The sequence below is a fragment of the Dermacentor albipictus genome, chromosome 1 (genome assembly GCF_038994185.2).
Source record: "Dermacentor albipictus isolate Rhodes 1998 colony chromosome 1, USDA_Dalb.pri_finalv2, whole genome shotgun sequence".
Lineage (NCBI taxonomy): Eukaryota > Metazoa > Arthropoda > Arachnida > Ixodida > Ixodidae > Dermacentor > Dermacentor albipictus.
The window spans coordinates 160,401,261-160,422,774 of NC_091821.1; the positions used below are offsets into that span (position 1 = coordinate 160,401,261).

At 43.5% G+C, this 21,514-nt stretch overlaps 1 protein-coding gene across 2 annotated transcripts in view; it reads left to right on the top strand.

Annotated features, from left to right (window-relative positions):
- The window catches only part of mus101 (mutagen-sensitive 101), a 60,146-nt gene extending 39,066 nt beyond the window's left edge, over positions 1-21,080 (top strand). The window contains exons 3-5 of one of the 2 annotated variants that reach the window (XM_065443333.2): positions 1,087-1,265; positions 6,335-9,850; positions 20,156-21,080. In XM_065443333.2, coding sequence (XP_065299405.1) covers positions 1,087-1,265; positions 6,335-9,850; positions 20,156-20,629 — 4,169 coding nt within the window. In that variant the 3' untranslated portion in view covers positions 20,630-21,080. Of the gene's footprint in view, positions 1-1,086; positions 1,266-6,334; positions 9,851-15,066; positions 15,191-20,155 lie in introns of those variants that run through there. The other variant, XM_065443342.2, reaches the window with a different exon arrangement.
- Positions 21,081-21,514: the final 434 nt, after the last annotated feature.

Consider the following 21,514-nt stretch of genomic DNA (forward strand, 5'->3'; position numbering starts at 1 on the left):
CTAGCCTTCCATTATCTAGTGCGAACATCAAAAGGGCGTTCTCTATGTTCTGTGTCATGGAGACTTGCGAATGCAAACACTGGAAAGTATGCTTGTATATATTACAATGAGTTGTAGTTGTCGACAATGGTTCTGGTAGCAGTTGCTCAAGAAAGATTTTTTAGTACTGACCATGTGTTCTTGTTTTAGAGATTAGCTGCCTAAATTTTGGAAGAATTAAATCGAACCTGGGAAACTGCGATTTTGGGGCATGTAATCGCATGTTAAAGGCACACTAAAGAGAAAAATTATTTGAGCTGTCGTGTAAATTACCTTTCTAGAACACAAAACACATTCTTACCACGAGAAGATGCTTGGTAAGCCAGAAAACAGGCAAGGAGAAAAGACGAGTGGCAGTGCTGCTTTGAATTTATCGCACCAGCTAGCCATGATATGGGTTTTGACGGTAACTCCGTAGGCCTAGTTAAACTTTTAGTGGTAAAAGTGATTTGCATTGTATTAGAAGATAGCTAAAGACTGAACTTAAGAAGTTTCAAAATCTTTGACTGAACCACAACGGCCAATATGTGAAAAAATACTTTGCCATCCGTGATGTCACACTGATGCGCACCAGACCTGGTGGTTTGGTGATAGATTCAAAATGAAACTTTGACCATCGTTTTCTCTTCTAATAATCAACCCATGGCCGCGAAATTAATGAAACTAGAGTGCTTCAAAAATACTTACTCAGTCTAAACTGATTCTGTTTCCCATTAGTGTCCTCATAAATAGAAATGCACCAAAAAACTAAAAATTTCTTTGAAGGAAATAAACTCTGAAAAACGCCCTTCGAATTTGCCCAAAAGTTAACTGTAAGAATAAATACAGAACCTTAGTTATAAGCCTGCAAGTCCAAATCAAGTGAGAGTGATTCCCAGAATCTGAATAAGCTCATGGTTCCATTAGTATGAGTGTATCCATAATTTCACAAATCTGAGTTAGTATGAGTGAAGCCCTAAGCAAATATATATTTTGTGAGTGAGTCTGAGCAAGTTCTGTTTATTTTGTCGACCTATGCATCACCCATCCTTGCTGATGCTTGTGCAGGAGACGTTGGATCAAAAAAATATCATGTAGCTGCCAATCGGAAGATTCCAGTGATGCAGCCAAGCTGGGTGCGGCTCTTTTGGGAGCAGGAGCAGCACAAGTTAGCTCATGCTGCCAGCCCTGCATATTCCCACTTGCGGTTGCCAGCCTTCAAGGGCCTTGTGATAACAGTTTCACAGGTAAGTGACTTCCCTCAAGCAATTGATAGTGTACATTTGGGTTACTTGCTCTGTGCCTTTTAGCTGTATCAGTGCAGGAGTTTCTTGAAAAGTTAATTAGGAATGCAGCTGTCTTTCCTACTACTCCGATGATAGGCTTTCCATCAAGTTGGAGTTACGCACGTGTCGAGGACACATACCGGGTGCGCGAGGTATTTGAGAACACAATGTTCGCTTCAGGCAGAGAAGAATATCTCCAGCAAAAATAGACATACTTTCGCCAAACTTTGGGAAATACTTGCGGTTTATTTCCCCAATTGATCAATGAATCCGCCATCCGCAGCAATAACCGATTCAATTTGGCTTCGGAAACGGCTGCACGCACGGATCAGATGGTCGTTAGAGATGTTGGCCATTGAGTCAGCAGTGGCGGCCTTCACCGAGTATTTTCTATTATTTGGCTGTTTGCTGGCCTCTCTCTCAACGATGCACAGACATAGTAGACAAGCGGATTTAAATCTGGAGAACTAGGAGGCCATAAGTTTGGATTGACGTGGTCGTAGGGTCTTCCTTTCGAAACAGTCTCTGTCCAGTGCTTTACAACGGAGGCAAGCACCTCCACATACACGGCAGCATTAACGTGGAGTTCTGCAAAAAAAAAAAATGCGGCGGCATGATGTCACCCTCATTGTTGACAACAGCTAACACCATCACAGACAATGGAAATATTGTGTGCATCACTGTAGGCACCTCATCAGCACTTGTGCAAAGCCACCTGTCGTTACGGTGTTTAACTTTTTGGTCTTGGTCAAAGTTCTTTTCATCTGAAGAAATCCAGAGTGTTCCAGGCTCCTCAGGTGTCTTCAGCTTGCTTAGCAAGCGCTTGGACCAGAGCAGTCAATTCTCCCGAGTTTTATAGAGTAGCCCGTTCTATGGGACCTTGCACCCCGTAGCTCGCAGGACCTTTCTATAAAGTTACTCCATCCATCCATCCATCCATAGGATATGAATTGCCCCCTCTTCATGAAATAGGAATGGTATCTCAAATCCTCGTGCAGAGCGAGCCCGGCAGTCGACTCTGCGACTTGGAGCTCCTTTGCAATGGTCCACATTGGCTTCCCTGGGTCGTCACTCACGGTGACTTGCAGCAGCCGTCGGTTAAAATCGGGGGTTCTGACGACGTCTGGTCGCTGACTGTGCTTTGTACCTTTCGCCACAGATGCCATGTCACCGCCAGAACGCATCAGTTCTGTCCGCAATTTGTAAACGAAAGACTTCATTGTGGTGTGCAGCCAGGGCAACTAGGACTGCATGGTGTTTCATTTACTGCATCAACCTGTATGCCTCCTTCTTTTAACAAACTGCGCAGTATGAATGATAAGGGGTGAACCAACAAGAAGCCACATGCCTAGATAGATATGATGAGCCTGCTGGTGTCTATTAGCGACGAGAAGTTGAAGTGGCGCCCTGTCACAAGTGATGTCACGGCCAGAATGGCGCTCACTCTAGATCGCTCGGCTGCCGCGCATGCTTGTTCCCTTCGTGCATACTTGGGGTATTGGTGGATCAAGCGGTACTTATTGAGGGATATGTCTGCTTCTTTCTGCTGTCATGCTTGAACCGCAGTTTCATATTCAAAACCGCAGAAGTTCAGAAAATTTGCGGCTTGCATATCGCAAGCTATGTAGCGTTGAAGGGGTCTACTGGTTTTTGCAATGCATATATGCGCCATGTCTGTCCATAAATTTTGTGTTAAAAGAATTTTTGCAAATTCAACAGGCGAAGTTGTGTATGATGCTCTGCTGAACACTTAACATTCCCTTAGTACTTAGCTTTGAAAGACAGTGTACTACATGAAAAAAAAAAAAAAACCTTGGTATTTAGTGTAAACATCATAAATGCATGTTAGTAGGGCACTGCCCAGTAACACTTTCATCATGATTCTTATTGCTCTGGTGAGTTGTTCTAGTCAAATACGGCCACTTTAGTAATGCATAAAAGGAAGAGTTACATGCGTATTATGTCATGTGTAGTAAGTATATACTTCACGAATACCATAACAGCAATCACATGAAAGAGAAGTTTCATGGTTGAGATTGAGAACTAATGAATTGGAAGCAATGAAATATTGCATAGTGACCCTCAGCAGCCTTTATCAACAATATGGCACATCCCTCACGCAACGGAAGCAACCGACGGTGGACATCGTTACGGTGAGACATGTATCATTGCAAAACCCATTAGTTCACTACAACTTCGAATAGAAAACATGAAGCAGTTCTTTACAGTGCCAATTGCAGTTCATAAAGTATATTCAAGGCACTACAGTGCAGCTTACGCTGCCTTGAAAAGGGTAATTCAAACACCTTCTGCCTCACCATGTCGCCATCTTACGTTGTTTAATTGTACAAACTGAGAACTATTTGCTTCATAAGTACATTAAAGAGATCCCTACAAACCCTCCTCATAAGGAAGACACCACAAAAATAATAAGACAGCACAAGAATCGCATGAATTCACTCATTTTTTACTTCCACCGGGGAATGATATCTCCATATATCCCGTACTACTAATACATGAGGCTTCGGAATCTTTCTGGCTGCAGCCACAGTCTGAAAGGTGTATTTCACTCAAATATTTTGGCCAAGCAGCCTGTGTCAGTTCGCCTAACAGATTCGTCATGTCTGTTTCTCAAACAACACATGCCAGTAAACTGCTCAAGTGTAGCATGGATAGGTGTAAACATGTAGCACAGAAAAGGGAATAAGTATTCGTACATTTATTTCCATATGCTACAAACAGCTGTAGGCCTCAATTAGCTATACTTCAAATTACCGCCACTTAAATTTAACCAGTGACGAACGGTCTAATTTTGAAAAGTAGTTAAAGAAGCTAGTGCTGGTGGAATCCAAGCTGCAGTGTTAAGTCCTTGTGTCCCTGCTGAAAGTTTGTCTGAAGAAATGCAATACCAAATACCATATACCATGAGCTGCTCATCATGAGCAAACATGTTTTAGCTTGTTAAATGTTGTAAAAGTCATACTATATATAGCCAGCAGTTCTGAGATGCTTGTTTCACCATGGCAGGTATGGTATCCTAAGTGGATTCTGATGTGCTGTGTTATTGTGTTTAAGCTTTTATTATTCACGTGAGGTACCACTGCGAGGTGTAGATCAGCGCATGAAAAACCCACAATGCGCTTGTCGGAGCTTCTTCCACTGGCACTGTAACGTTACCTTTGAGAAATATAGTGCCATCTAGGAAATAATCTCTTTGAATAAATTTTCGCGAATGAAGGAGGCGTAAAAACATATTTAGATGGCCATCATAGGTATACAGGCATAGGGAATGAGAGCGAACAAACTGAAACACTGCAGAAGGCGCCTGCACACCGCCCGAACTGTAGGAGATGACAGGCGTGAGCCGTGCCCTGACGTCACGCGAGTGGCGTTCGCAGCGCCCCTGTAGTTCGTTCTCAGGGCTAATGATGATAAGGAATAGTGTTTTCGAATTTCTCACCCGGTAGATTTTGATAGTGAGAGAAAAACCAGGAGAAGCTGGGTGTAAACATGGTAGACACGTTGGTTTTAACACCCTATGGATTTCACTAGAAAGTGATTTATTTATTTATTTATTTATTTGGTTTGGCTTAACCCCACAAAGCCCAAACAACATTTCATATCAAAGAAAACAGTGAAATAAGTGAGTACAAATTGAAATAATTGAATAAAACTGAAAACCCCCTCCAGCATGTACGAAAAGCTAGTGTGGGCTCTATGGTGGGTTTTCAAAGCCTACATTAGAGTTTTTTAGGCATCAAAGTCAGCGTATCAAAAATTATGCTGGGCATTGTAGGGTGAATGTCTTGCAACAAAGGGATTGTGCGAAACAGTATAGTACAGGGGCTCCAGGACAATTCTGACCATCTGAGCTTTTTTAATATGCACACAATACACAAATATTTTTGCATTCTGGTCATGTCGGAATGTGGCCACTACAGCTGGGAACTGAACCAATAACCTCATGCTGAGCTGCAGAAGCAGTGGGTCTGAAAGGTGCGAGTGTACAGTTCCTTGCATGCATGCATGGTTTGAAGTTATTGCATTGACTTTTTTCTGAAGTGCATCTTTGAAATGTAAAGGCCCATGAATTATGCAGTAAACTATTGTTAAGATGAACTCGAGGGGTCCATGAAAATATGTATATATATATGTAATAATATACCTTAAGAAGTTCGACTTAACATAGGTATTCCATAGAGCTCAAAGTCTGCTATTCCTGGCGCACAAACTACACAAGACAATAAAAGGAACAGCATCAAAAGCAAAAATCAAATGTAAGAGAGACATTTACTGGATTCGCAAGATGGAAAGTGTTTCTTTATGCACTCAGTTACTTAAGCATTTGAATAATGGTTGCTTGCCAGCTTTGTGTAAGATTGTGGGCTGTCACAAAAGCTGACATTTCACGTAGCTTGCTGAAAAATTCTTAAGTGCCAATACGTTGAAAAAAAAAAAAAAAACACCAATGTATTCAGGTCATTATCAGCTGTGTCATTGTGGCTGGCTTTTGGGCAGCATCATCGCCTAATTACTAGCCTGCAGAAGGACATTGAGGAGCTCTTCAATTATTCTGTGCTGCAGGCATCTATGTCACGATGGATACTGGCATATAGTATGTTCCACCAGAAATAGCGCTTGCTTCTCGTGTAGATAGCAGATTCGTCTCCTGCAAAGGCCGCCAATGTGGGCGTCTCGCTGAGCGAAGTAGCAGGTGTCTGTGGCAGCTGCGGATGTTCAGCTTAACGGATTAAACTGATTTTCATTAGGTATATGGGAAAGCATCTACATGTTCACGCTACATAGTTCCTTATATCCAAAAATTCACCTTAACTAGGTTTGTCTTAAAGGGACACTACCAAAGTCTACTGTTTGACAATGTTAGTGCACTGAACACTGTTCAACATTTACCTGCTGTTGAACTAGTAGCAGCTACCTTTTCCATTTTTTTCTTTCTTTCATATGAAAGCAAGTACCTAGATCTGTTGAAAGCAGTAGTTTTTTTTTTTTTCCTCCCTTGAAATTTTCAGGTCCCTACTGCTGAACGTAAGCAGCTACAAGCCCTCGTAGAGTCCAATGGAGGCTCTTACTCCGGCCAGCTACATTGCAAGAAGACAACACACGTGGCTCTCTTGGAAGCTGCTGGGGACAAATACAATTATGCCCGCCTGTGGAAGCTGCATTGTGTCCATGTCCGCTGGCTCTATGAAAGCGCACAAGCAGGCTATGCCCTTGATGAATCACTTTATGCTTTGGAACCAGCTGATGTCTGCAAAAAATCAACACCCAATCGGTCTTGTGCAGATGATGCTTTGCCTTCATGGGATTGTAGTGTCATCAAAACGGAAGAGGCCACTCACATAAACGATACTGCGCGCTCAAATGAGAGCATTCTAACCCTGCGTGAGGTCAAGCTGAAAGATCCAGTTGATGATATTGATATTGATAAATTGTCGTCATGCTGTGGTCAGTTTCTGGATGGGTGCTGTGTACTTCTGTGGGGCTTTGCCCAAGAAAAACTTGAGAAAATGAGAAAAGTTATCAATGCATGTGGAGGAGTGAGGCTTGATGAATACAAGGAAGAAGTTACCCATGTAGTAGCTGCTGAAGGTCCTCACTTCATTTCAGAAATTATGAAAATGATCAAGAGGCATGGTGGTTCACCTTATGTTGTGTCTGCACGGTGGTTTGCTGAAAGCTGTGCTTCAGGCAAATTGCAGAAGATTGACACATACCTGCTGGCAGAGTTGCACTCTGATGTTAGAGGTGGCGAGCTGCCTGCAAATTGTATGCCCAACACCATTGAGACTCACAGGAAATCAGTGATACTAGAATGTGAAAATCCATTTCCAACTGATCTTAGTGATATTGTAGAGCAGTACAGGGTCTCGAATAATGGTAGTATGAATGTCGGAGACAGTGCATCCACTTTACATCACGAAAAAAATGAAGCTACAATTTCTGCATGCAATATAGAGAAGACAAGTGAAGCATTGGATTCTCTCGAAGCCAGCATGAAAAACAGCACCATGAATGAAAAACTGCTGGAGAGGTATGAGTCTGCTGATGCACTCTTTACAGGTATGCTTTTCAGGATACACGATTTCAAAAAAGAGGATGAGCTAATTTTGGAAGAGTACATCACTCACAATGGGGGAAAAATATATGATGATAGTGCCAGCAAGGGCAGGCAGCAGTTGATAGAGATTGTGCCACTTGTTATAGAGCCCAAGAACTACAGCTCTCTTGATGGCATATTGGTAACATACTGCTGGCTTGAGGCTTGTGTTCACAAAGAATCTTTGCTTCCTATCGAAGAGGACCCATTGTTCCGGCCATTCACAAAACCGGCTACAAAGGACTTCCTGCATGGTTGCGTCATTTCGTTCAGTCAGTATAGCAAGCCAGAGCGAGATTTTCTAGTTCACTTGGCTGAATCATTGGGGGCTACTTGCCAGGAATTTCTGGTGCGGTCAGTACGTCGCAACAACCAGCGGAACCTTTTGCCAAACACTCATTTGATTGCACGAGAACCTGAAGGCACTAAATTTGAGGCTGCTGTGAATTGGGGCCTGCCTGTGGTCACCAAAGACTGGCTGGTGGCTTGTGCAAAGCATGGTGAAAAGATGAATGAGGACATGTTCTTGCTAAGTGATGCTGCTCACCAACCCCTCAGTGCCAAGCCTTCATCTTCAGTTAGAAGCTTAAATGCTTTGAACCAAAATGGTTCTTATGCAGGAAAGCATGGAGTGCAACTTTATAATCAGAACAGCATAACACTCCTACCTGACAAAGAATCTGAACCTTTCAACATGCTGCCATGTAAGGAAAGCACAAGGCAAGCTTCGGAAGCATGTGGTGCTCAAATGTCAGCCTCGCACACCCCTTCGATGTGTAAGGAGCCTGGAAGCTTTATAGTTCATGACCCATCTTTTACTAATGAGCATACTGATAATGCTGTTGATGAGAGAAGCAAGATTGCAGCTGCTGAACCAGCAAGGTTGTTGCGCACGCCTGATGAAAGACGGACAGTTTCTGCTGGTGGTTTGTCAACTCCAGGAAGCTTTCTAAAAAGTCAGCGTATTCGAGAACTTCTGTCAGAAAGCCACAACAGCATGAGCAGTAGTTTGGCCAGTGCAGAGGCTAGCAGTGAAGACGAAAGCTTCCAGCAAAGCATAGATGCCACTTATAGGCCAAAGCTGAACATCACAGGGATCGAAGAGAACTGGGCTTCCAAAGAAAACGTGAACACACCGAGAAGGTCGCGTCCTTTGTCTCTTGGAAAACAAATTGCTCGAAATTTTGACCAGATCCTGGAACAGTTTGGTGTCAATGAAGACCTTAATGGACTGCTGGACAGCCCAAGTCCTGGACTTCAGACTGGACGGGTACAAGGAGCACCACCAGCATCATTCCCACTTGCAGGAGCGATTGTATGTGTGTCAAAGAGGCTCTCACATGTGCAGAAGGAGTTGGGAGACATAGTCCGTGAACTAGGTGGGGAATTTATTTCCGCTTACTCAGATCATTGCACGCACATTGTGCACCAAAGCAAGCCCGGAGAGGCAGTGCCACGGGAAGTGCTTCGAGCCAGAGAGCAAGGCAAAAGTTTAGTGAGCTCAGGCTGGGTGTATGCTTGCAAGGGCTCTGGTTCTTGGCTTGATGAAGCTGACTTCCCTAGTGCACATGATGAACGACTTTCTCTTGTAGGCCATGTTTCAACCGTCCGTGTTCCTAAGCAGCGGTCTCAGCAGAGTGCTTCCTCGCAGCTTGGATCACCCAAGCCCCTAAAGTCACCTCCTCGCGGAGAAATTGGGTTGCCAAAAGCACCTCAAAGCACAGAACTGCAACCTCGGAGGCTCACAGAGAGCCAGCAAAAGATAAATGATCAGCTGGATGAACTCATGATGGCCGCAAAAGCAGCTGGACGACGACAGAGTTTGAGACCAGCTCCAGCACCTATAGTTGCATCGCCAATTCACCCTGTGCTCACAGGAACAGACTCTACAAAGCCATCAGTCATTACTAGCCTTCCTTTGCCCGACTCAGAATCCCAATTTGTTGCCATCACTTGGGATGACCCAACACGAAGGATGGAAATGGCTAGGCTTGCTGGAAAGCTGGCTGAAATGGAACCTGCTTCACAGCCAGCAACAGAGCAGTCCCCTGACGGAGCAGATGACAATGTATTTGAAGAAGCAGAGCCAATAGTGGAGCTGCCTCCTAAGGTGTTTGTGATTTCTGGCTTCTCAGATGAGCAGAAGATCCGCTATGCATCAATCATATCTAAACTAAATGGTGTGCTACTTACTTCCAAAGCCTATAATCCAGAAATGACTCATCTGGTATTGCTACAGGCCCTTAAGAATGAACGCTATCTTGCTGCTCTTGCTGCTGGAAAGTTTGTCTTGCATGCAGCTTATCTGGACGAGAGTGCAAAGGCTGGAAAATTTTTGGATGAAGAGGAATATGAATGGGGTGGTCCCTTGACTGAAAGCTGCCTTATGAACCTCTCAACTGCTTCAACGAAAAGCCACAAAGGCAAGGTGAGCTTGATAAATGTGCTGCTGCTTGCTCAACTTTCTTTCTTTTTCATGGTTTAGTTAACCCTAAATTTTAATAGTGCAGAAAACAAAAACGTTGCATATTTTTCGCAATACAGCATCAGTATATGCAGAGAGAGCAGGTAAAGCTATTGTAGTTGGTTATTTGTGACTCGAAGGGCTTGGTGTTAAAATAATAACAAAAAAAAGAGAGTAAGTGCACTCGACAGTACAGGTACAACTCCTGTCTTTTGTACTCCTTTTGCACAATGCCCATCAATGATGAAGGCAGGACTGAATTCCAAGCGGTGTTTTCAGCCTGTTATTATTTGGGTATTTTCTGTCTGCTTGTCAGCTGTTTTTTTTTTTTTTGTTCTCACAGGGATTAATAAAATTATGTGGGGTGCTCTAAAACATGCACCCATAACTATCTACAGGAAAACATTGAACTAATCTAGATTTAAGTTATCCTTTTAGATACCTTGCAGCACTTGCTCTATGTCAATAAATTCCTTACAGTTGCCAAGAAGATTATTACTAAAAGGGTCACACAATTCTTCTGCAATTAAAACTGCTAATGATGGACAGAATGATATATACTACAAAGAAATTGTGCACTGTGCTTTCAGTATCTGAGGTTATACCCTGCTTGGTGCTGGCCCCAGCTTTGAGTTAGGGCTGCACAGAGACTGTGCTTCACTGCCACAAATTGCATAGTTAGAATGGTGTGAACAGTTAGCGTGAGCAAGCTTTAATGCGATTAGCATTCTTTGGGAACTTCACTCAGTTTGCAGTATGTTTTTCTGTCTTTATCTGACTTATTTCACGCCGACTTGGGTTGCTGGGTGGTCCATGGTCTAATGAGTAGAGCACCAGGCTGCTGTGTTTTTCCCTTCCCTTTCATGCCAACTTGGGTCACTGGGTATGTGCTGCTCTTCAATGAACTCCTTTGACGTTTACTTCGGCCGCCAGGTATGTTCCGTTATTCAATGACAAAAGAAAATCCCTTAAAATTTATCCAGTTCTGTGTGAAAACAAACCCATGTCATATATAATCAGACGGTTTTGTCTGAATGTGTTCACACAAGTGACGCGCACGAACTTTGCTGTGACGTTGCTAGATGAAGCAGCGGGTCCAGAGGAAAGTGCAAGAGGGAAGCCTGGCTGCAATACATACTTGATGCCTCATACATGATTAGAACCTCTGAGAGTATTGGAAAAACGATTGCTAGCAGTTCATTTTAGGCAATTTTCCATCAGGTGGGTGTCTTTCCCAAGCGTAGAGTTGCCACATTTACTGAGCACCAGGCCACTAGCACACTTTTGCCTATCTTACCAGTAGGCACCCGGCGATAGCACTCGTCTGCCTCCCAAAGCAGTGGCTGATGTTCAACCATTTCACAATTGCTATAGCAGAGTATCACACACATAATGTGAAAGATGGTGCAGCTCCCATGGGCAGCAAGTGGCCTTTTTGTCCACTTTCATTTTCCTTTTCTCTATTTTTTCTTCATTTCAATTAATATGAACAGCTAATTTCTCCTATGCTTTATTTGATTTCATGTGGTTGTTACCAATAATGTTTTAACGTAAGCTTGAATAATAACAAAAAACTGAGAAAATCCGAAAGACCATTTTTTGATCGTCTCCATTTTATGAACCATGTTAGCTTTAATGGTTGCATTTGGAGTGCAACAACAAACAGTTGTTCGTGTAAGCCTAGGCAGAGGGTACCTCTCAAGGAATGCTTTCCCACAAGAGTTTTGTATCACCACATTTTAATAAAACAGGTACAAGTGGTTAAACATTACCCCCCTCTTAAGCTATAGTCCCCCCCCCCCAAATTTTACACCGTGTAGCGATCGTTATGTCTCACCTACTTGGCCATGACATCATGTGGTGACACAAGCTGTTAATTTGTGTAGATTGTGTTCTGGCATCTCTTTCCTACCTAATTTTTCTCATTAAACCTGGGCTAGAAGGAGCAAGCTTTTACAACTTTGCGTGACTGATGAAGACACGGTGCGCAATGTTTGCTGGCTTCTGCTACATAAAGCAAAAAAGAGGCAGGCCACTTCGGCCATTCACCATGTTTCTGTGAGCGTATATCCAATGTGCAAATTACAACATACATTTGAGGCTGAGTAAGGTGGAAGCTTGGGCGAGTTGGTGATTCACTGTCGACATGTTTGCACAGCGCAAAAGATGAGGACTGAAGAAAGAACACAACACAGGCGCTGTGTTGTGTTCTTCCTTCAGTCCTCGTCTTTTGCGCTGTGCAAACATGTCCAGTGCCTGTGTTGTGCTCTTCCTTCAGTCCTCGTTTTTTGAGCTGTGCAAACATGTCGATTTGAACCTTGTTATAATGAAAATATCGTAAGAAGCCAACAAACACTGACACCAAGGACAACATAGGGGAAATTACTTGTGCTAAAGTAATGCTAAAAAAATAGAAATGAAAGTAGATGAAAAAACAACCTTCGCATGTGGGATCGTTCCCCACCTGCAACAAGTTGTTTTTTCATCCACTTTCGTTTCCCTTAATTTATTGTTACCTTATTTCATTTATTAAACACAAGTAATTTCCCCTATGTTGTCCTTGGTGTCAGTTTTGTTGGCTTCTTATGATATTACTAATAAAAATCTGGCCCCTCAATTAACCCCCTTTCTTCTTGGTTATAATGAAAAGGGATATAATCAATGCAATTCCTCTTGAAATCCCCATAGAGATCCATGTATTTTAAACATTGTTTTAATTCAGTAAAATTGTTCTGCCAATGGATATAACAAACTAGATTCGTCTCCGAAACCAAAAGTACCTACCGTTGTGAACCGAACATGTTGCTTTCCGCCGGGTTCCGCACTCGTCTTTCACGGCAGGTCATAATTCCCATGTTGGATATGCCGTCGAGCATCACTGGTCTTTCTCATCACTGTGTGTGGCCCAGCACAAGTAGCACTTCTTATCTTATCGCACCTCTCTCTCGCTGCAGCACGTAGCTGGCAAAGCTAGGCACGCCTTCTGAGATTGCAATCTTGGAGGACACGCTTAGCTGTGCCATGCCACATATAGATGATGATGCTTACGCATGGCATGCTAAAAACCAGTCTCTCTCTCTCTCTGACTGCAGTGCACCACATTGTGCTGACGCAGTTAGGCATAACCTCTGAGATTGTGCGTAACTAGCACGAAGCAGCCAAGCAAAGCTGGCACGCTCGCACAGCAAAGCTGTAGGGCCATGAGAGAGCGGCGGATCAGATAATTTCGCTTTCAAGGGCCGAATGCATCTGTGTCCATGGTTTTGGAGCCGTGCCAAGCTGTGTTGGCCATATACTTCGACGGTTTCACAACAATATGAGCGAACAGAGTGGAAAGCGGAAGCAAAAGACCGTTGCATTTCAACTTAAGGATGCTGTCTTAATGGCTGTCACGTCAGGCGTTATAAAATTGTGTGTTGCATGCGCTGGATAGCTTTTTGCTGTTGTTTTATTGCATTTTCACCGCGGGCTGCAGAGCTGTAGTCTTTGCATGTTTAAAGTGGTGCATACCATTGGGCATATACTGCAGTAAATGGCAATACAGTTGAACCCGACTATATCGAACCCGTTTACATTGAATTATTCTCTATATGGCAAAAATTACACTTACATCGAACAAAAATAGTAGCAACTCCCGGTATATCAAACGTCATGCGGCGTAAAGCGCCCCCGGAAATTGGCTTTTCCTCGCGGTGGCGGGAAGACTCGGCGGCGTGGCTCCATCCAGCCGCTTTCCCTACCGTGACCGCACTGCCTCAGACGAGCCGTCGACACCCCTCTGCAAAAAATGATCCTGGCCCGCCCGCAGCGCTTGCTCAGACAGCCAATTAGAGGCTCTTGTGCCCTCGTTGTGAAAGATGGCGAAAGTGCGAGTTGTCTCGCTGCTTTTCTGGTTCATTGTGTGTGCGCCTTGTGGGCCTTCTCCCGCAGTGTCGCCGTGATGAAGCGGCAGAATTCGCTTTTCGTCGTGAAGCCCGAAATCATAAATAGGGTCGAATGCGGTGAGAAGTCGGATGTCCCCTCAGCGTACAAGATTCCGAGGAGCATTCTCATCACGATCTTGAAGAATAAGGGGGAGAATAGGGCTAAAGCGGCTAAACTCGCGACTCGGTGCCCGTGGCGTCCGACGCGTATGCACGGCTGTGTACGATTGGTTCATCCGAAATTGCTTCAGCCGTGCTGACTTTCGCATGCTCGGTTATGACTGTAAATTCTGATGAATGCGACGAAGCTGTTGCCGGTGTTGCTGAAGTTTGGAGCGAGCTGTCAGAATTTCCGGAAGCTATTGACAAATCAACGGTGGACGAGCTTGTGAGCGCAAATGATTGTGTCGCAACCACGGGAGAGCCCGAAAACGAAGACTACATTGCGGACATCATACCGAGCACAAGTGAAAGTAGGCACAATGAGGAAAGCAAGGACGGTTCTTGGCCCACATCCTCCGAAGTGATTGGTGCACTCACACTAGTCCGGTGCGTCTACGCGAATGCGGAAAGTTGCGGCTTCAGCTGCTCCGACTCCTTAGACAATGCGGAAAAGTGCGTGCGTCGCAAGCAGCAAAATTGCCCAAGCAGAAGAAAATACAGGACTATTTCATGCGAAACTAAGCTAGTTTCATCAATAAAGTAATTTTATAAATGGTATATGCTTTTATGTTAGCACGCTTATATCGAATTATGGTCTATATCGAACTGATAGGCGTTCTTTGCGAGTTCGATATAGCCCGGTTCGACTGTAGTCAGTATAATGAAGTAATGGATATAACTAATCTTGGCTTCCCCTTCAACTTCGTTATAGTGAGGTTTGAGTGTAACTGTTTATGCTGATTATTTTTTGGCTTGATAATAGCCTGATAACACGTGAATATCTTGCACGTACATTTACAATTCTCTATAGTATTGTGCTTGTAAGATTTCTTTGCACATGTCAGCAGTTAAAGCAAGCACTGCCATAGTAGGCTACAAAGTGTGGTAAAATGGGCTGTTTATAAACAGCCTATTTCACCACACTATGAAGTTTCCTCTACGCTAAAGTAAAGAAAAAGGAAATTGGGGGGGGGGAAACGTACACGGACATCAAACCCGCATTTTTTAAATGATAGGCAGAGATGGTAGCTTTTGCCAGACGTTTTGACACATTGTATGGCATATTTAATTTTCTTTGCAATGCTTTTATTCCAGATCTCGGCTTGCGAGGAAATTTTTCTGCTACCTTCCTCGGCAAATCATACACAAAACATGCCTTTTTGACAAATGTAGAATCTGCGGTTTCCATTAAAGGCACCTTTCTTTCCGAAACTGCACATGATCGCTGTGCTGATCATAGAGGTTGTTGCTGACATTGACATGCAGCACTCGCATCTTTTACAGCTTGCAATCACTGCAGTTTAATCCCTGCATGCACCTGCAGTGCAAGACAAGCATAGTACAGCACTGGTGTACCATTCGTGATCCTGCCGCCAAGGAAGAAAGACATTGCTGCACCTATTTTTATTGAAAAAAACATAGATGCCCCATTGGATGCCGCGCCACAGCTGTAGCAAATGATTTGCCTTCTTAGGCAGAAGTGGTCCATTAGTGTGAAGAAACATACACATTTATTGAATTTGTATGCATGCATATTTTTGTGCATATGTATGCTATTAAAAATAAGCTCCATGAAGCGACATGTTTCTAGCATTCCCGATGACATTGTGTGGGTAACCAGTCGAATCGCTGACCTGGTGAACGTCCCTCACCCATGCTACATAACGTGAGAAGAGGCTGCTGAAAACTCAAAAGGAGTGGCACCTCTGCAATAGACAGTGATGCACATTTTTAAGACTTTGTAATTATGAGCGTTATGCGGAGGGCTTAGATTATATCTTAATCAGAAGGACCTACCGGACCGATTTTGTGCGTTTGTACATAATCGCCAAATCATTTCAGAGTTCTTTTAAATTTTATTAAAAGTAGCGGCACAACACCACCTTTTCTTGGCTCTTTGTTCAGAGCTACAGCATGTCTTCTCTCTCTCTCTTTCTTTTGTAATCTTCTGTTGTTACCAAGCTGAGCAGGTTTGGGATGGAGGTTGCAAGACCCACTGCAATGAGTGTTTTTGGCCTGGGAAAGAACAAGATAATCAGGTCTCTACATGCCACCACATGCGTACTACAGTGCAGTCCACTTATAGTGATATCAAGAAGAACGAAATATTCAATCGCTATAACCAATCATCGCTATATCTGGACTGCCGTAAAAAAGAAAAAAAAAACTGCCGAACATACCCTTATAGCTCCGACATCAAATTTGCCACTTACGATAAAAAATTTCCGTTGTAGAAAGTATGCTGTGAAAAATGAAACGTTAATTTATACCTCTAAGCAGCATGTCAAGCCTTAGGCGCGCCGAAATAGAAATCTGCACTTGCTTTCGTGGAAGTTTCAGGTTCACAACCGCGGTGTGCATCGCGTCCAGCGGCTGCGCGAACACTGGCGGCTATAATTTAGCGTGCATGAAATCGGTGAGCGACTCTACCGGCAACAGTGCACTTTGCATGAATGTTAGGGTCGGTGTCAAAGGCAGGCAACTGTCAATCTTGTCACTGCTGTTGCTGTCGTCACCTCCGTCGCATCACGCCGCCTTCTGTGCCGTGACGATTGCCCCTTCAGAGATTCTTTGCAGAACAAGGCAGCACTATCTGCACCCATAAACTCCTCCATCAAAGCATTGCCTGTTATCGCCAGTGGCGACGTGCTCCCAGAGTTCGGAAATGTCAGCGGCTGCTACCGTGTTGGTTTCACACATGGCAGGTTTCGTCCTGGCGCACAAAGTCCGCCGTTTCCGTTGATCGTCAGGATCACTGCTTCTGGCCTTCAGGATCGTGGCGGCACTCGCGGTTGTCAGAATCGTTGATATCGTCGACTGTGCGAGCTAATACTTTGAGTCTTGCTAAATGTGCAACTTTGCCCCAAGCGACACAGCTTTGCGCTTTGGCGGCGCATTTCCGCGCTCGCTGAGGGGATTGTAGAAAGGGAGCATAGGTGCGGTTTGCGTCGCGGTTCTCCCTCTCTCTCTCTCTCTTTTTCTATCTGTGGATGCTTGCTGGCGATACGGGTGCAAAGTAGCTGGCGCTATGTTGTGGGATGCTGTGCTAACTTACAATGCTCTTTGTGGCTTTCGCAATCGGCACACTGGTGGTACGTGCTGCGTGGTAATGGCGGCAGATGTGAACTTGCCTAGGCTAACTTTTCGCCCCGTCTCGGTTAAGAGGAACTTAGTAATGCAAATTTCACGATTATTCTGCATGGAAAACGTCGCCCAAAAGGCAGAATTTCGATCGTGATATCCGATATGCGGTGAATTAACATATCATTATATACGTTTTTTTTTTTCCTCATAGCCCTAATGCATAAGTTGATTCTCTGAAGTCGACACATTGTTATAACTGATGTATTGTTATATGTGGTATCATTATAAGTGGACTGCAATGTTTACCCCTCTCAGTCACGGCGTCTCCATATAGAGATGCGGCTTTCTTCATTGCCCTTTCCATCAAAAAGAGGAGTCACGGTGCACACTGGTGCGGTTAATATTTGAGACATAAATGAACATAATGAACACAATGTGAGTTTAAGTGGCGAAACACTACTGAAGAAAAATATGTTTGAAGATGAACAGTTGCATGTCTTATGAAAGCTCTGGTTTGTACTGTTCAAATTTCTTTTTTATAGCAGCCTCAATCATTCATAACAGTTAAAAAATTATGTTTTATGTAAGGAAAGGGCTTTTATGAAAAACAGTTACTCAATACTCAGGGTTCTGTTACTGAATAGTTAGGACCCTGTTTTCACGCGCATCTCCATACGGAGACACCATGACTTACTCTTTCTTTACCATGCCAGTGATCCATAGGCAGCACGCGAAGATTTAAAACTGCAGTGGACTCTTTAAATGGAACCTCAAGGGACCGGGAAAATTGGTTTCGTTTATTAGGAGTTCCATTTACTGAAAGACAAAGCTGAATACAATTGCATGAATATAAAACCAACAAACCATGAGAATGGTGTTCAGTTTAAGAGGCAGTTTCGTTTAAGCGATTTCCATTTATCGAGATTCTACTGTTCTTGCATTTTTTGGACTTATTGCGCCATCTAGTTCACTGTCGAGAAATAAAATTTTGTTTTTTAGTATTCCTTTTAATTACAAGTGGCAGCAATTTTTAAATGTGGCACAAAGATCACCGTGCGCACTGTTTGATCGTGAAGATGGCAAACTCTTACGTTTCCAGGCCATCAAGTGGAGGACGTCGGTGTGGCAATTATGTTGCGTCCTCAAGTCGTCCGGATATCAATGACTCCTAGTTTGATGCCAGATCAGTAGAATTTCGTTCAGATGAAGCTGACCTACAGTAGCACCACGGATTGTTTTTGTATCTGATAATTTTGTCTGCGCTGCAATTTAACATTGTTTCTTTTAATGCCATTACTCAAAAGCTCATTTTAAGTAACCGTTCTTGCTCTAAACGTGCTGCAATTGTGTGAGGTACGATGCAGAGGATCACAAGCATCAGCAAATCCAGTCGCTGTTTCCATAGCAGTGAAAGGGGAAAATTGGCATCCATCCAAATTGCAGCACGAAGCCACAAAGGAAACACATACGGGTTTCTTAGGAAGAAAGCCTCACAGTTAAAGAAAAATTCGCCCTGGTCCGAGACTCGAACCCTAGACCAATGCCTTTCTGGGGCGGTTGGTCTACCATCTGAGCCTACCATGAGGCTAGCCAATCACAGAGCGAGGTTGAATTACTCGACAACTCGAGGCACTGGAACAGTGAATATGGCAAATCAGTTGTGTGGAAGCCCACAAGGTGGAGGAAAGTAGATGAAAGGGAAAGATTGACATCCACCTAAATTGTAGCCGTTAGGTCGAGGTTCGAGTCCTGGACCTGGACGAATTTTTCTTAAACTGTAAGGCTTTGATTCTGAGAAACCCGCATGGGTTTCTTTTGTGGCTTCGTGCTGCAGTTTAGGTGGATGCCAATTTTTCCCTTTAATGTACTTTCCTCTACCTTGCGGGCTTCTGCAGAACTAATTTTTCATAGCAGTGCAAGTACGATAAGTGTGTGGCAAAAACCAAGGCCACTGCCAGAAATGCAATGTTTTCCTCTGCATCACAGCTGAGGACTGTTTCTTCCACTGTCACAACCTGTGAACCCGTTGATGCACCGCTTGCACAACCTTGAATAATAAGGTCCCTCCTTTTTTGTAAACTGCCAAACTGTACTTGCGGAAGAAAAGTTAGTATTGAGTCACGATGTCTCCATATGAGGACGTGAACGAATTTGCACAATAATAGTCCTAGAGAGGTGAATTTTTTTCTTTGCACTCTGGATGCCTGAAACATCAATACCTGCAAGTTTTAAAGTTTTCCCTGCAGAATATAATTCGTCACTGAAGGGGATACAGATCTAATAATTCAATCTCTGTGGGATGTGTAAAATCAGTTTAGATTACTTGAAGTTAAGTTTTAAAGATGCTTAAAAAGCATGAATACCATGTTTAAGAGCAACGCTGTGTGGAGTTTGCATGAGTTACATGTGCCCGTGTAGATGCATTGCAAATGTGTTTACCATAAATGACAAAAGAGTAGTGGAGGAAGCAAATGGATAATTTCATACGTGGGAAGAAGGCAGGAATTGCCTATATTTGTATGGTAAATACAAAAATGTTAAGTCGGTCATTCACAGCATGATGTGCACAGTAAAGTCTGCATGTGCTTGTAAATATGTGTTGACTGCAGAGTTCATATAAAGGCAAAAAGGAAGGAAGGACTGAAAGCAGGAGGTTAATCAGAGGAAATTCTTCAGCTGGAAGAGGATATGTGTACTAAACCTGAAATTAAAAATATGGGTGCAATCTGAAATGAAGCATGCTACACAGTAGTTCTTTCAGTAAACCCATGCCCAGTAACAGATGCAAATCTACTCTAGCAAATTCCAAAAAGTGGCATGACATTGCTCTGTCTTGCAATTCTCATAACATCCTTTTGTGTCATCACACAATGAGTAGCAAATCGTACCTTACTATGCCTCCTTAACTGAGCAGAAAGCACAGAAGCACAACAAGCATAATCCCTGCCTTCAATAGGCAATGCAGTTGAGTTTATTTTGAATGGCATAATGCTAGGAAAGGTGATAAGGTGAAGTGTGTGCAGTCTGATTAAGTGGCACAGTATGCATGGCTAATTTTGTGCCTTGAACCCTATTTTTTTTATATGTATGTGCAATGCAGGGACAGCAGGCCTTTGCTCCACGTCGGTGGCGACAGCGCATCGCCCAGGATACTGATCACAAAGGTGCATTCTCGAATTGGCGTGTAGCCGTCTATGCAAGTGCCTCCAAGGAAGCAGCCTATGTGAACATTCTCACGGCTGGTGGAGCTACCATTGTGCCGACAACAACAGTGTGTGCTGGCCTTGAGGCTGGGGAGATTACACATGCTCTCTTTGATAGTGGAATGGCAAAAGGCGTGCAGCTGGACCTGCTTGTCACTGCTGGTGCTTTGTGTCTTAAAGCTGAGTACATGGCAACATTCCTGGTTGATGATCCTGTTCCACCACCTGAGAAGTTCTATATCCCTGAAGTGGTCAAACTTTTGGACATTTCTGTTAGCACCAATTCAAGCACATCTGCAAGCAAGAGGGCAGCAGTCAGCACCTCAAACCGTAGTAACCTCGGCTTAGGAGCAAAAAGGAAGAAGCCGTGACTGGACCTGCAGTCCTGAAGCAGAACAGAACTAATGTAATTACAGGATGTTGTATCTGTGAATAATACTGTGGCGACAAGTGCACAAGTTACTGTGCATACCACTGCGCTAGCAACAGTGCAGTTGCAGTGAACTGTTGAGCAGATTAAACCCGTTTGGTGCTCCAGTTTCCTGCCAGCATTTACAGTGTATTGTGTTGTACGGACTTTATGTGCAAGTTTTTATCTTATGTACACGATGTTGCTTAACATATTCAAACGTGTAAAAGGCTATCCTATGTGGCTCAGAAGAGCCAGTGGGAGCATTCCAACCCCTACCCCCCAAAACAGTTCTTTAATGCTAAGCAGCATCTTATATTACAGAATTTTATGTTGTATTTATTTTTATTCTCGTGCCGGATATCCTGCTTGTTTTCATTTTCATGTTTAAATAAACACTTATTCATCTCGTCGCTCATTGTGCTTTGTCAAACCTAGCAAAGCTGCACAGAAAGCTAGACTGATTCAGTTGGCATGCCATCCCGGGACTTCATAGATTTTATATCTGCACGGGTACTGTCTTGCTTGTATTGTGCATAAACCTCTTTCATTGTGGGGATTGGCACAGATTTTTTAAAGGTGCTCTGAACTACTTTTTTATGAAATAGAGAAAGGCATTTGAAATGAAAGCAAGGTACTTCGGAAATACTTTGCCACAAAAAGTACTTCAATGCGTTCAGCAGAAGACGAGTTATTGGCAAGCAAACACCGTCTCCACTGTGATCCTGTTCCTTCTTCAATGGCTTGCACCACGAAGGCTACGGCACAGTTGGACGTGCCCACAACGCTCAGCCTTCTAAATGTTGCTGTGGCACGCAGTTAAAATTTTATTTTCTATGTTAACGTA